The sequence below is a fragment of the Triticum aestivum genome, chromosome 4D (genome assembly GCF_018294505.1).
Source record: "Triticum aestivum cultivar Chinese Spring chromosome 4D, IWGSC CS RefSeq v2.1, whole genome shotgun sequence".
Lineage (NCBI taxonomy): Eukaryota > Viridiplantae > Streptophyta > Magnoliopsida > Poales > Poaceae > Triticum > Triticum aestivum.
This window is the reverse complement of record NC_057805.1, coordinates 375,059,593-375,075,668: the sequence shown is the minus strand read 5'-3', so window position 1 is coordinate 375,075,668 and position 16,076 is coordinate 375,059,593. Positions and strand designations below refer to the sequence as shown.

Genomic DNA, 16,076 nt, shown 5'->3' with positions numbered 1-16,076 from the left:
ATAACCAACTTCTTGACAGGCATCTTCATCCAATACTCAAAAGACTTAAAATCGTATTTGCATCAAAGGAGCGCAAAAGCAAACTCTGTTAACCATGACTGTTCATCTATTTTGGATACAAAAGGGAATTTGACTTGAGGCCTTAGACTGCAGTGAGAGCTTGGAAATATTAGTTTCCTACGGTTATCGTCACCATTGTGTTTTCCACAAATGTCATTCCACGGATAGTTTGCTCTTTTTTAGTTTAATAACAGGTTCTATACTTGTGCAGAAACTTCTGTGAATAGTGGTATGAATATCAATCTATCGTATGTTGCCCTGTTGTTGTATACAATTGCGTATGCCGACAAATTTGATTTTGATTTGCATTTGCACATCAGCTACCGAACTGACCAAATATCAGTATTCACGCTGGTAACTGATCAGCTCTTTTTGTAGCAAGAAAATTCAAAATCACCCACAAGAAAATCCAAATGCGGGCCTTGCAGTGCTTTTTCTTGCCATGATCTTTGCAGCGCACCTTCACTGGCTTATTTCCCCTTCCATATCTTCGCCCCTGTGCATTTTTGTTGTGCCAAGTTTGGCCATCTTTAGTTTTTGTACTGATCTCGTGGAGTAAATATTTGTTGGTTTGCTAGCAATTATACCTGGTCCACATAATGTTTACAAAAATACTTGCACAGCGTGACATTAAAGATAGGTTGGATAACATAGTGGTATGGTGGTTACTGTAAACTACATCATCAAATCAAGATGATGAACGGCGGTGACCAAGCAGCAGATAGGTGACCATGAGGTCCATGACTGTTAAGCAATGTGGTTATATTGTAGCATTGGCCACTATGGGTCGGCCATGGGATACAGCTGACTTAACATTTCCATTTAGACGATACAGCTGACTGGAGTAGATGGATATTGACATATTGTTGGATAGTTTGAAAGTACACATGTGTTATTCATGTCTATTCACAATTTGGTGGGTGCACATGTACAAATGGCGTTGCCCTGCTGCACATATCGTTACATTTCTAGCCGGATGCAGAGGAAGGTCGTCATCTCAGTTCTCATGCACACCCAAGGCGCCACCACCTTCGGTTGCGCCGACCTTTAACCTCATCATCTGATCCATCAGAGTTGGTAACAATGTGCACATTCTCGTCGCTCTCCAGCCCGGGTGTATTTGTTCCATGTGAGTGAGGATGGTCATTGTCCGACTCTGAACTTTCATCCATGTCGTCCTGGCATGGCATTTCGCCGAGGAGCTCCTGACTGTCTGGAACGTTGTTGTTGCCTTCCTCGGTTGCTTCTTGGAGCTCAAAGAAGTCCACCAACATATCGTTGCCGTCCTCCGTTGCTTCCGGGAGCTCGGAGAAGTCCACCAAGATGTTGTTCTCCGCGGCGATCTCTTTGGTCACTTTCTTCTTCAGCTCCATGCCTGCTGTGCTTCCGGACAGCTTCCATACCAACTGCAATGGCAACACAAACAACGCCTGTGAACTCCCGCCCGCAGTTCCTCTGTCCATTTTACGCTGCGGATCAACGAGACCCGCTAAAAATGATCAAATGTTATTAAGAGTTCTTACGATGGGGTCGACGATGCCAGTGCCCTCCTTGGCCGCGACAGCAAAGTCGCCGCCGAACTTGTCTGCGAGGATGGTACGGGCAAACAGCAGCTCCTGCAGGTCGCCGCACCACCCGGCGGCGAACATGATGCTGGCCGCCGCTTCCCGTAGCTCCTCGCCGCACTCCCTACAGCCCAAACAGAATAGCAATGTTCATTGTCCAATGAACATAGAGAACCAAAGATGAGAACAGGCGTGATGAGGCAGGCAACAATATACTGTGGCTTGTCTAACTGCTCAGCCTGCTCGATAAGGCGCTTGCAGTAGAGCTCTATGATGCCGAACGCCTCCAGCATGTTGTCCTCCTGGATAACCTGCTCTGCCTGCGCGCAGAAACACCAGCATCAGTATGCCTGCATCCAAGCCACCACGTCTCGCTTCATGTCGTCGGTACGCACGCGGTGGAGGGCGCGGTTGAGGTGGCCGAGGACGAGGAGCTGGCTGACATCGCTGCAGGCGATGGACTTGCGAGCAAGGCGCGGCCGGCGGGCGACGGCGATGCGGGAGACGGCGAGCCCGAGGAGGGACTTGAGCTTCGCTGTCTGCTTGGAGGTCTTGTGGAGGAATCCCATGGCCGGACTATGCTTTTGCACGTTGGCCCGGCGGTGGGTGTTGGCTTTGCTCTTCTGTTATATTCGGTTGTATTGCTAATTGCCTAGAGCAGACGGCGTTTGGATGCTGATCTTGGTTGCATTGCTGATCCTTTGCGTGGAGAGGAGGAGGGAGATGATCAGATGGGTTGCTTGTGGACTCATGCTGAAGTCCGCCTTGGAGGGGCAAGAATTTGTAGGCTCGTGTGTTTTCAATCCTTGTAGGATTTAACATGCCATGACATCCAATTTATATGTCTTTCGCTAATGCTACGAATGTTTTTAAAATATTGCGAGCAAATGAGACCCTCGTTGGTTACCCTTAGGTAAGTGTATTTTGCACACGCAAGAGTGAGTAGTACTTGATTTCGGCCCCGGCTCCATTGCATCTACTATATCACTAAGCTCCGAAGGGTAAAATGCCTCACAATCAATTGAGGTGTCCAATTGAAACTGGGTCACCCGATTTTGATCAAGTCAACAATTTTTCAAAGCTCTCATTCCTTTATACTATACACTATGCTTCCTGATTTTTAAGTCCTCACAATTAATTAAGGTCTTTTTAGAACTTGGTCACCTGATTTTGATCGAGTCAATAATTTCTCAAGGATCTCTCCTATTTAATTATTTTAATTCATCATACTCCCTAATTTTGAAGCTCGTTTATTCGATTGAGATATTCAAATTTGAATTTGGTTTACGATTTCGATCAGGTCAACGATTTTTCAAATCAATCAACACCAACCGGCTAGAAAAACATATCAACCCCGTGCATCCTCTTACTACCTAGAAAAAAGAAGCGCCACCATGTGATGATACTATAGCACCAATATAGTACACGTAGCCACCGACGTAGAAATCTACCCACAAAAGTATGAGTTGATTAACGCATAACACAAAATCACGCCATGAAAGGCCCACCAAATAACCGCATTATAAATAAACATAAAACACGCTCCATCGTCTCCCCCATCCGTCAAACTAAATACTCCATCAGTTCCAAAATACAAGGGGTATTTGTTCTTTGGAAAAGTCAAATTTCTTTTAACTTTGACCAAGTTTAGAGTCAAGAATATCGACATCCTCAATATTAAGCCAAAAAATTATGGAAATTCATTTCATGATGAATCTAATAACACCAATTTGATATTACAATTTTTGATATATTTTTTCATAAATTTGATCACACTTAAAGAGGTTGGACTTTTCAAAAAAGTAATACACCTTATATTTTAAAACAAAATGAGTAATTTTTTTAGAATCTCAACAACACCAAGGGCGCAGCAAAGCGCGCCCAAACCTTCTAGTAAAGATGATTGTGTGCATCGCTCGATGCAGAGCCAGGGGTTGTCCTCCTTTTCGAGGGAAAAAAATTCATCCGATCACATTCCCTTGTCTTCCCTTGATTAGTATATGTACATTGTTGTGTTAAATGTCTAAAGACTAACTGAAGCTGATATATAACGCGTTATACTGTTTGGGAAAGGGGGTTCACCGCAGCCTTCGCATCATTATTGTGCACTCAACCATTTTGCCTTATATTGTTATGTTGGCTTTCACAAGTACACAAAATATGCATTAGATGAAACTCGGTAGAATCAGTCATGCTTTATGTACACATTCAAATTTATATAAACATACAAGGATGTTACATGCCTTTATTAATGAAATGATGTAGCGTATATACAAGAAGTGGATAAAATTAATGTAATTGAACACCACGACACAAATAAATTAAATTCAGCAATATTGCTACAATGTACGTATGGTACATTCATGAACCAATCATATTCTAAATTGATCACCGGAGAATGATCACTTGAATTGTTGTTTGCTTGCAAATGTTTGCCCGAACTTCCATCCACCAGGTACAATATTGTTGAACTCAATTGTCTGTCCATCCGTGTCAGTCAACCTGAACGAGAGCATTTTTCCGGTAAGATTTGCTAGAGAGTGCCAGTTGGCACCCCAGTTATGGGACATTGGCATCCAATCGTTTGATTCAGAGCTCTTGACATCCATGGATTTGATCGAGCCGGCGCCTGCGACGTTCATCACAGTAACTAGGTTGAAGTAATCGTGACCATCGATCTTGAACCGCACCCCACCCTTCTTCATGCAGGGGACCCTACAGAAAAATCGATTTTCTACCAACTTTCAGCAATTTTAACTTTTGAGAAAAACCTACAATTTTTTAAGAAAACTCATGCGTGCGTACCTCTGGTACATGACGGGGATGATGCCACCTTTGTAAACGCCGATCTTCTCCCAGGCCGGTTGCGCCATGTCAAAGTGTGGCCTCGGTGGGTTGCACCAGCCGCCATTGTCGCTCGGGAGCGCGTTGTTAGGCGGGCAGAAGTTCGTGGCCGTGACCGTCACCGAAACGCCTGGTTTGCACCACATCGGATATGCCAGCTTGTGCGGTCGCACGCGATCTTGTAGCACTGACCACATGCCGCACCGTCATTGAAAAACACCGTGCTCAGCGCCGCCGTCCGCGTACCGTACCCCGCCGAGTACAGATTACCATACCCGCATGCTCCACCCATAGTGTCAGAGGCATCGGGGCCGCCGTAGAAGGTCGCGTGCGCCCTCAGCCATTTGATCGGTGCTTTGTCCGCGGCCATGGCACACCCACAGCAAACGAACGTGAGTAGCACCACCGCAATAGCTCGAGCTGGAGCTGGAGCCGGCGCCATGTCGATATCTATCGATGGATGCAGGATGCCGCTTCAAACTTATCTGCACGGAGCGGATCTGGGAACTGTGTGTTCTTTGCCTATCTGTTTGTTCGTGTGCTTCAGGGGGTTTGCCTCGGATGGCTAGATGCGTGATGATGTTGTGATGATTATGTGTGTTTATATAAGCCTTTGCTTGTGATTGATCCATAGCTTGAGAGTGTCAGCAAGGTCATCACGAATTAATGATGCCGTAGCGTGCACATGTGCAGCCGCACCATGGCTTCTGGACTAATCCGCAGACACGTATTGTTTTTTTCTTATAATATCATCGTTAGTTTATATTTTAGCATTATATCACTGGTTCTTTATCGTTCTTTGCTTCACACAGTGTCTACGACTGACATCTAGAGATGATTTTTGCTCGACGCTTTCCGAGGAAATAGGCGGCGTTTTGCGATTTTCAAGTATGTATGCTTGACGTTTTCATTTTTAAGGGAGGATATTTGATTGACTTTCTTGACGGCTACCTTGGGATGTCCATGTTCGGCTGCGTCCCTTGTCTACAAAAGGATGTCTCGTATGTTCCTCCAATCGTACGGCTGATCTTGCACTAAACCTGGTCCATAACATCGAACGGCGCCCATCGTCAGGTAATGATTAGTTCAAAAACACTTCTATTAAATTTAAGTCGACTGATTTTGATTTGGCTTGAGGTCGAATTTTTAGGCCGTCCGATTTCTTTGCGGTTCTTAGCGTGCACATGGATCAAATCAGTTGATTGTTCGGCCTTTTCCCTTTATTGCGTTTTCGGGTCGCAGGTCTTGTACGTCACGTGGTATCGCTCGACCCGTTCTTCTTCAGTGCGGGGGGTGGAGCAGTGACGGAGAGGCCATTGTCGCTTGTTCGTCGTGCCAGCGTAACAAAAAGAGGAGGAGTAGGCGGTGGAGGAAGCAGAGCTACCGGCGAGTTGCGGTAGGAGGCGAGCTGTGCGGAGGTGCGGGGCCACGCTATGGACGGAGGAGTGTCAGACCCGAGTTGGTATGAAGATCAAGATTCAGATAGAATAACTGAACCACACAAATCTTAGCTACTTTGATGGATGAATTTTTGAGTTCGAGTGTGATACAAGAGGCATCTATGGCCAGCCAGGAACACTGACAGCTAAGGAGTGAAAGATCGTGGATGTCGCCTAGAGGGGGGGGGGGTGAATAGGCGCTTTAAAATAATTACGGTTGAGGCTTGAACAAATGCGGAATAAACTAGCGGTTAATTTGTCAAGCACAAAACCTACAACAATTAGGCTCACATATGTGCACCAACAACTTATGCTAAGCAAGAAAAACTACTTAGATGATAGCAAGATATATGACAAGAAACAATATGGCTATCACAAAGTAACGTGCATAAGTAAAGGGCTCGGGTAAGAGATAACCAAGGCACGTGGAGACGACGATGTATCCCGAAGTTCACACCCTTGCGGATGCTAATCTCCGTTTGGAGCGGTGTGGAGGCACAATGCTCCCCAAGAAACCACTAGGGCTACCGTAATCTCCTCACGCCCTCGCACAATGCAAGATGCCGTGATTCCACTAAGGGACCCTTGAGGGCGGTCACTGAACCCGTACAAATGGCAACCCTTGGGGGCGGTCACCAAACCCGTACACTTTGGCAACCCTTGGGGGCGGTCACCGGTACCCGTCAAATTGCTCGGGGCGATCTCCACAACCTAATTGGAGACCCCGACGCTTGCCCGGAGCTTTACACCACAATGATTGAGCTCCGAACACCACCAACCGTCTAGGGCGCCCAAGCACCCAAGAGGAACAAACTCAAGGGTACCAAGCACCCAAGAGTAATAAGCTTCTCAACTTGTAACTTCCACATATCACCGTGGAGAACTCAAACCGATGCACCAAATGCAATGGCAAGGGCACATGGAGTGCCCAAGTCCTTCTCTCTCAAATCCCACCGAAGCAACTAATGCTAGGGAGAAAAATGAAAGGAAGAACAAGAAGGAGAACACCAAGAACTCCAAGATCTAGATCCAAGGGGTTCCCCTCACATAGAGGAGAAAGTGATTGGTGGAAATGTGGATCTAGATCTCCTCTCTCTTTTCCCTCAAAAACTAGCAAGAATCCATGAAGGGATTGAGAGTTAACAAGCTCGAAGAAGGTCAACAATGGGGGAAGAACACGAGCTGAAAGGGCTGTTATGCTCACAGCCCGCACCGAGCGGTACTACCGCTCCAAGGAGCGGTACTACCGCTAGGGCGGTAGTAGCCCTTTGAAACACAACAGCGAGGAGGCAAAAAAGCCAGAAGAACCGTCGGAGTGGTAGTACCGCTTGACCTCACGGTACTACCGCTAGGGGTAGCGGTACTACTCCTAAGGGTAGCGGTACTACGGCTTGCGAGCGGTACTAAAAAATTACATCTGTGCCTACCACCGCTGGACTTGTGACGAGTTTTTGGTCCCGAGCGGAAGTAGCCACGGAAGTAGTCGCGGTAGTACCGCTCCCAAGAGCGGTACTAAAAAATTACATCCGCAGCAGCCCCTTTGAAGGACACCAAAACTGACACAACTTCTGCAAACGGACTCCGAATTCGACGAAACCAAGTTTGTTGGAAAGCTAGCGACAAGGGCTAACACAATCTTGATAGAAATACCAATAAGAAGCAAATGAGAAAAGGTCCATAAGAAAATGGTGAGAACCCTTCCTCGGATAAGACCGGTAAAACCTCCAACACCGAAAACATCATAGAAGACGCATGCGAACTCCGTTTTCGATGAACTCAAGCTTGTCATCAAGATGACCATAAGCTCTAAGACTCACAAAGAGAACCAAACAAGAACCAAGAAACATGATGCAAGGATGCAATGGTTTGAGCTCTCTACTAACGATACGATCAAGCTACCAACTTGAGAGCCCCCCTTGATAGTACGGCAAACGATCCTATAACCCGGTCTCCCAACTACCAGCATGAGACCGGTAAAATAGAAAAGCTATCAAGGGCAAACCTTTGCCTTGCACATGATCCACTTGAGCTAGATGATGACGATCTTATCCTCCTTAAGATGGACCACCTTTCTTGATTGCGTTGGGTCGATGGAGACTAGATGATTGCTCCCCCATACTCCACTATGGGTGAGCCACTCTTCGGCACATCTTCACAAGTCCATTGACACCACAATGGATGGCAAGCTTCAAGAACTTGATCTCTTCGTGATGCTCCACCTGAACTTGCACACGGTAATCTTGATGACGATCACCACTTGATGTCATCCTTTCCATGGGTTGTATGATATCTTCCTCTTGACGCAAGCCCATGGACACGTACCTAACCACACATAGAACTTTCACATAGGCCATGGGTTAGTACACAAAGTGCAATGGACAATGCTTACCATACCATGGGATCACTTGATCCCTCTCGGTACATCTTTTACGCTTTGTGAGTTGATCAACTTGATTCACTCTTGACTTAGTCTTGATCAACCTTGAATCTTTCCAACTCTCTTCGTTTGGATGATGTCTTGAAGGTAAACATGAATGATCACACAATCTTCTTCTTCAAGACATGCTTGCAATAAGCTCAACACTCACATGACCCATCTTTGGATAATTCCTTAATAGCACCTTGGTCAACACATAAACTCCTTGAAACCAACACATGGACTTAAAGAAAAGCCTATGGACAAATCCTTCAAATATAACTCAATGCAACCATTAGTCCATAGAGAGTGTCATCAATTACCAAAACCACACATGGGGGCACTGCATGTCCTTTCAAGGAGGAACCCTAATACAAGAGGGATAGAAAGAGATTTATAGAAACGCGGCCTATAGCCTTACAACTTGGAGGAAAAAGAAGGAAAAAAGCAAAATAGAGTAGTTGGCTCTCAGAAGGCTTGCCCGAAAAGCCAATAGCGACGCGCGATGAGGTCGCGGCTGTCAGGTGCAGATCGGACGCCATCCAGATATTCATAACTTGCGAGGCAATACGAAGACAAGTGGATCGTCAAATCGTAGGTGGACGACAGGCTGAGCTTTCTGCCAATGGTTGTGTCATTCAAACTTAACTGGATTGACAATGTAAATTCTTCGGAGAACACATACTTGCGTCCTAACAACTCCCCCAATTCAGACCAAACTTGTCCTCAGGGCTGAGAATTAGGGAATACTTTCTGAATAAATGTTGCATCTTCCGAAGTAGCTTCTTCAGTGGGTAAGTTGCTCCATTTTATCAGCCATCTAACAACAGGTATGTTGATGTTGCCTTGAGCTCTAGTAATGAGTTTGCGCTCAAGTAGGAGTTCAGGTTCCCTAAGAATAGCGCCATCAGGGTTTTGCAAGGGCAACTTCGGATTAGGAATAGCCTCAGGTACAACATGCTTTTTAACTGACTGATGTGAAAAGTGTCATGAAGCTTGCAGTCATCACAGAGTAGAAGTTTGTAATTAAGGGACATTTCCCGCCCTCTGAAAAATCCTAAAAGGGCCATAAAGTATGGAGTGTAGTTTCAAACACTTGTGTATACTGAATGTTGTATGCCTGTAAGGCTGCATTTTGAGGTATACCATGTCACCAACAGCTAAAGTCCTCTCAGTTCTTTTCTTATCAGCATAGTGCTTCATTCTGGCATGTGCTCTTTGTAAGTTCTCTTTGATATGGATTGATGTTTGTTCTGCCATCATGACAGAAGGAAAATCAGTAGTTTGGTCCATAGGGTAGAGAGCAGCTTCAGCCAGAAGAGTAGGAGGCACATTGTACAAAACTTGGAAAGGAGTGATTTGAGGGATATATGGTAACTTGTGTTATACCACCACACAACCAAGGACAACCAGTGCAAGCATTTCTTGGGTTGGATGAAAGCCATGAGCCAATAATTTTCCAAGCATTGATTTACCCTTTTAGTTAGGCCATCAGACTGTGGGTGATATGAAGTATTCATGTAAACCTTAATGCACAATTTCTTGAAGAGATCTTTCCACAAGCGACTTGTGAATATCATGTCTCTGTCGGTAACAATCATAGAAGGGAGGCCATGCAATCTGAAGATGTTGCCAGTAAAAGCCCTAGCAACTGTGCTGACAGTAATAAGGTGTTTCATAAGAATGAAATGGTTGTATTTAGTGAATTTGTCCACACCTATCAAGATCATGTCCTTATTATTGGAAGGGGGAAGACCTTCCACAAAATCAATAATGATGTGTCACCAAGAAAAAATTAGGGACATGAAGAGGTTGCAGTAACCCACGGTACTTGCAGTGCTCAACTTTATTAGAGCATTGCTTGATGTAGTCCACAATAAATAGTTTTGTTCCTGGCCAAAGGAACATAAGTTCGACTCTCTGATATGTAGCTCTATGACCAGAGTGACCACCCAATTCAGAATTATGTAATGTAGATAATAGTTTAGTTCTCAGAGTGTTGTCGGTTCCAATGACAACTCTATTTTTGCACCTGATTATTCCTTGTTGCAAAGTGTGATTAGGAACATAATCGGGATTTGTGGACAACTGACTCAGTGTAACACCATGAATTTTTCCTCATGATAACTTAGAGCCAATGGTGTTGTTTGGATCCTTAATTGTGCCTGAGTTTGAATTTTTGCTTCTTAAATAAAAAATTTCCTTTCTCTTGTTTGAATTTGAGTTGGATATTTTGCTTGTTAAAAGTGCTCTAGGACTTAGGAAAAATCATATGACCATTCTACTCCAGTACTAAATTCCAAATTTCTACCAGTGATCATGAAATGGGAATAGGTTACAAAAATAATTATGTTACAAAATATTTTGGCCAAAAGCTATTTTCCAAATTTAGGTTTTAAAAAACCCTTAAGTCATGGCTTGAATTACAAGTCATTGATTTCAGTGGAACAAAAACTTTTCAAGGATATTTATGGAACCTACAAGTTATAGGACATCCCAGAACCACAAAAGTATTATTTGGAAAGTATAAAAGTATTTATTTTATCAGCCTTTTCTTAAGGCCAGAATGGTCTTTAATAAGAAAAATTCTATTTTTATGTTTCAAAAATATTTAAGAAAATTTAGGGAAGCTCGGGAGAAATAGAGTTTTCATAATATGAGTTTAAACCCATGGTCATGACTAAAATCTCTTTAGATCTACAGAAATTTAGCTATGCCCATTTTTAGGGTTTGACAACTTTACATTTTTTCGATAAGGGGATATATTAATATCGTGAAGATATCAATTACACCAGTCTCTACACCAACAAGAAGTCCAAATACACACAACCAAAAAATAGAGAGAAAAGAAAACAAAGACCCCTCATGGAGATTGAAACTCGCAACGGCAGCACTCTAACCACCACCAAAGACAACACACGGGCCACAAAAAAGATTCTCCAAAAGCAATGCCTCCAAGCAGGAAACAATGCACAAGCATTGTCGTCGCCCGATCGAAGATATTGGGTTTTCACCTGGAGAGAGTCCGAGTTCACAAAAACAGTGCCTACAACAAGACCATTGCTAGGTATAACCAATAAAGTATGGACCTTGGGCTTTCATCTTGGAAATCAAGGCTCGGCACTTGAGGAGCACCACCAAAAATGTAGTCCACCTGTGTTGCCACCCCTCTTGGCAAGGCTGCATCTAATGAGGACATCAATACTACAGTTACACCCACAATCCCGACAGCTACATATACTGGACCAATTACTAGAGCTCGCGCACGCCAATTAAATTATCATGTACTTTCATTTCTTGGTAACGATTCTAATGTTCATGAGAATATGATGCTGCCTAAATTGGATACATTTGTTTTGCTTACAAATGAAGGTCCTAGCTTGGACAAGAAGGATGAACATTGGAGCAACATCAAGCATGGAGATGATGGCATGCGCAAGGGGAACAAGAACGGAGTTTCAGGTGATGATTTCAGGGCTTTGAAGCCACCATAATGAGTGCATGAAGGCTGGGACGAAATATACATGCTACTTCATAAATTTCATCCAGAGACTATTATAGGTGCTGCACCACCTTATTATTGGGTCAGGCCCATGTAATTTTGAAATACTTCAGTATAGGCTGTTTTTAGAGTCCATATGTGTGGGGAAACAGATTTAGGGTTGGTTTCAGACCCCTCCTCCAAGGGGTCATGAAGTCCCCCTATTCCTCCATATATACAACCCTTAGGGCGTTGTTTAGATTTTGAGTTTTGTTTAGATTAAAGTTCGCATAGCTACAACTCGCATACTTCGTTTGTGTTCAACGACCAGACCAAGACGTCACAGAACCCCACTTTATTAATAAAGCTTTTCTCTTATATTCGCAATTTCCAGATTGCAGTCTCAGTTTCTTGCTTGTTCTTTGTTTGCTCGCAAAAAATAGACCCTCGCGGTCAGGTTGATCATGCTCTGGCCTGGTCAATAACCCCTCAGAAGTTGGTTTAGCGATTGCTAAGGCGCAACATCGACGCACGTTCGTAGTCGGATTGTCAAAGTCGACTCCCATAGAAAGCGATAGCTATCTCATCGAAACATCGGGATGCCTTCTCCTCTATCAAGTGGTATCAGATTTCCAGGTTGCTTGGTGACATTTTCTAGTTTTTCGTAGTTTAGATTGCATCTGTTCTTCATACCTAGAGTCCACAAAAAGCCAAAAAAATAGGGTTAGTTCATCATATCTGAACCAGTCTGAGCCATTGCATAATTTTTTCAGTATTTTGCTTTGTTGAATTTGTAGTTGCATCGTCGTGTTAGGTTGTTGGTCTTAGCGTCTAGTCCTTTAGAGTTTTGAGTTCCGTTTCACAAGTTGTGACGTCGCTGCCGCACCATCGTCAGCACTGATGCCATATACCACCACCGCTTATCCGCCATCAATCCGAGTCCATATAGCACCGCCGCCTCTGAGTCCTTATACCACCGCCAATCCGAGTCCATATACCACCATCAATCTGAGTCCATATACTACCACCAATCTGAGTCCATATACCACCTCCGCATCTAAGTCCATATACCACCACCAATCCGAGTCCATCACATATTCGGATTGCTATCCATCTGTAGTCATAGTCGTGTTGCCTTGTCTGAGTAGGTTTCGATTTTCATCAATCTTTCTCCGTCCGTAGAAGAGGGGTGATTTCCAAAAAAGAGTCTGGAGACCTCCGGACAGTTTTTAGGCCAAAACTTTGGCGGGTGAAAATATTTTTTTCCTATCCTATTTTTAGGCTTTTCTGAGTGTTTTGAGACACTTGCCATCATACTGATTTTTGTTGCACTTTTTGGTCATCGCTGCTCTGTTTTCCCCAAAAAAATCAACAAAAAATTTCGTGCCTATCCCGTTTATACGACTTGGGAAGAGTTTTGAGACACTTGCCATTATGGCGATTTTCTGAAAGAAAAAAAAGAGCGCAAAAAAAGAGCGCCAAAAAAAGAGAAAAATTCAGAGTGTGCTTTTGCCTTGTTTACGTGCAACGCTATGATTTTGTTAGTGTTCTAGGCTCGCGTCTCTAGCACGGTCTAGTCTAGGACCAACACAGTACCGTTGTTGAATGTTTATTCAAGTTTGCATCCCTGAATTGATTATTGCCGATATTTTTGCTACCATATCATAAGCCTTCCCAGGTCCACATACATCTACATCGTGCGTTTGACACCACCTGGCAATCGCTCTATTCAAACTTTGAGAGTTTTGACAAAAACGGTTGCCATCACCACCTGCTGCTTGGTAAGAACTGGTAAGGATTTGAGATTCATTTGACGGATTTGTGACTCACCACCACACCACCACTTATTAGTAGTCTGTAGGTGTTGGGGAACGTAGTAATTTCAAAAAATTTCCTACGCACACACGGGATCATGGTGATGCATAGCAACGAGAGGGGAGAGTGTGTCCACGTACCCTCGTAGAGAGAAAGTGGAAGCATTAGCACAACGCGGTTGATGTAGTCGTACGTCTTCACGATCCGACCGATCAAGTACCGAACGCACGGCACCTCCGAGTTCTGCACACGTTCAACTCGATGATGTCCCTCGAACTCCGATCCAGCTGAGCTTTGAGGGAGAGTTCCGTCAGCACGACGACGTGGTGACGATGATGATGTTCTACCGACGCAGGGCTTCGCCTAAGCACCGCTATGGTATTATCGAGGTGGACTATGGTGGAGAGGGGCACTACACACGGCTAAAAGATCCAAGAGATCAATTGTTGTCCCTATGGGGTGCCCCTCTCCTCCGTATATAAAGGGGGGAGGAGGAGAGGGCCGGCCTAGGGGAGAGGCGCGCCCAAGGGGGGGCAATCCTACTCCAAGTAGGTTTGGCACCTCCCCTTTCCTATTCCAAGTAGGAGAAGGGGGAAGGAGGAGGTGGAGAGAAGGAAGGAGAAGGGGGGCCACCGCCCCCTTCCCTTTCCCAATTCGGATTGGGGCAAGGGGGGCCGCGCGCCACCTCCTGGCCTCCCTCTCTCCTTTCCACTAAGGCCCATAAGGCCCAATTGCTTCCCTGGGGAGGGGGGGGGTTCCGGTAACCCCCGGTACTCAGATAAATGTCCGAAACCTCCCGGAACCATTCCGGTGTCCAAACATAGTCATCCAATATATCGATCTTTACGTCTCGACCATTTCAAGACACCTCGTCAGGTCCGTGATCACATCCGAGACTCCGAACTACCTTCGGTACATCAAAACACATAAACTCACAATATAACCGTCATCGAACTTTAAGCGTGCGGACCCTACGGGTTCGAGAACTATGTAGACATGACCGAGACACGTCTCCGGTCAATAACCAATAGCGGAACCTGGATGCTCATATTGGCTCCCACATATTCTACGAAGATCTTTATCGGTCAAACCACATAACAACATACGTTGTTCCCTTTGTCATCGGTATGTTACTTGCCTGAGATTCGATCGTCGATATCTCAATACCTAGTTCATTCTCGTTACCGGCAAGTCTCTTTACTCATTCCGTAATACATCATCCCGCAACTAACTCATTAGCTGCAATGCTTGCAAGGCTTAAGTGATGTGCATTACCGAGTGGACCCAGAGATACCTCTCCGACAATCGGAGTGACAAATCCTAATCTCGAAATACGCCAACCCAACAAGTACCTTCAGAGACACCTGTAGAGCACCTTTATAATCACCCAGTTATGTTGTGACGTTTGGTAACACACAAAGTGTTCCTCCGGTAAACGGGAGTTGCATAATCTCATAGTCATAGGAACATGTATAAGTCATGAAGAAAGCAATAGCAACATACTAAACGATCAAGTGGTAAGCTAACGGAATGGGTCAAGTGAATCACATCATTCTCCTAATGATGTGATCCCGTTAATCAAATGACAACTCTTTGTCTATGGCTAGGAAACATAGCCATCTTTGATCAACGAGCTAGTCAAGTAGAGGCATACTAGTGACACTCTGTTTGTCTATGTATTCACACATGTATCATGTTTCCAGTTAATACAATTCTAGCATGAATAATAAACATTTATCATGATATAAGGAAATAAATAATAACTTTATTATTGCCTCTAGGGCATATTTCCTTCAGTCTCCCACTTGCACTAGAGTCAATAATCTAGATTACACAGTGATGATTCTAACACCCATGGAGCCTTGCTGTTGATCATGTTTTGCTCGTGGAAGAGGCTTAGTCAACGAGTCTGCAATATTCAGATCCGTATGTATCTTGCAAATCTCTATGTCTCCCACCTGGACTTGATCCCGGATGGAGTTGAAGCGTCTCTTGATGTGCTTGGTTCTTTTGTGAAATCTGGATTCCTTTGCCGAAGCAATTGCACCAGTATTGTCACAAAAGATTTTCATTGGACCCGATGCACTATGTATGACACCTTGATCGGATATGAACTCCTTCATCCAGACTCCTTCATTTGCTGCTTCCGAAGCAGCTATGTACTCCACTTCACATGTAGATCCCGCTACGACGCTTTGTTTAGAACTGCACCAACTGACAGCTTCATCGTTTAATAAAAACACGTATCCGGTTTGCGATTTAGAATCATCCGGATCAGTGTCAAAGCTTGCATCGACGTAACCACCTACGACGAGCTCTTTGTCACCTCCATAAACGAGAAACATATCCTTAGTCCTTTTCAGGTATTTCAGGATGTTCTTGACCGCTGTCCAGTGATCCACTCCTGGATTACTTTGGTAACTCCCTGCTAAACTAATAGCAAGGCACACATCAGG

At 44.5% G+C, this 16,076-nt stretch overlaps 1 protein-coding gene and 1 pseudogene across 1 annotated transcript; both read right to left on the bottom strand.

Annotated features, from left to right (window-relative positions):
- Window positions 1-807: 807 nt before the first annotated feature.
- LOC123100069 (uncharacterized) lies at window positions 808-2,255 on the bottom strand. The gene is made up of 4 exons (XM_044522059.1): window positions 2,021-2,255; window positions 1,842-1,945; window positions 1,584-1,749; window positions 808-1,466 (listed from the first exon to the last, which is right to left on the bottom strand). The coding sequence occupies exons 1-4, from the start codon at window positions 2,192-2,194 to the stop codon at window positions 1,065-1,067; spliced, it is 846 nt and encodes a 281-aa protein (XP_044377994.1). The 5' UTR covers window positions 2,195-2,255; the 3' UTR covers window positions 808-1,064.
- A 1,665-nt stretch (window positions 2,256-3,920) lies between these two features.
- LOC123100068 (expansin-A24-like) lies at window positions 3,921-5,019 on the bottom strand (annotated as a pseudogene).
- Between the last annotated feature and the right edge of the window lie 11,057 nt (window positions 5,020-16,076).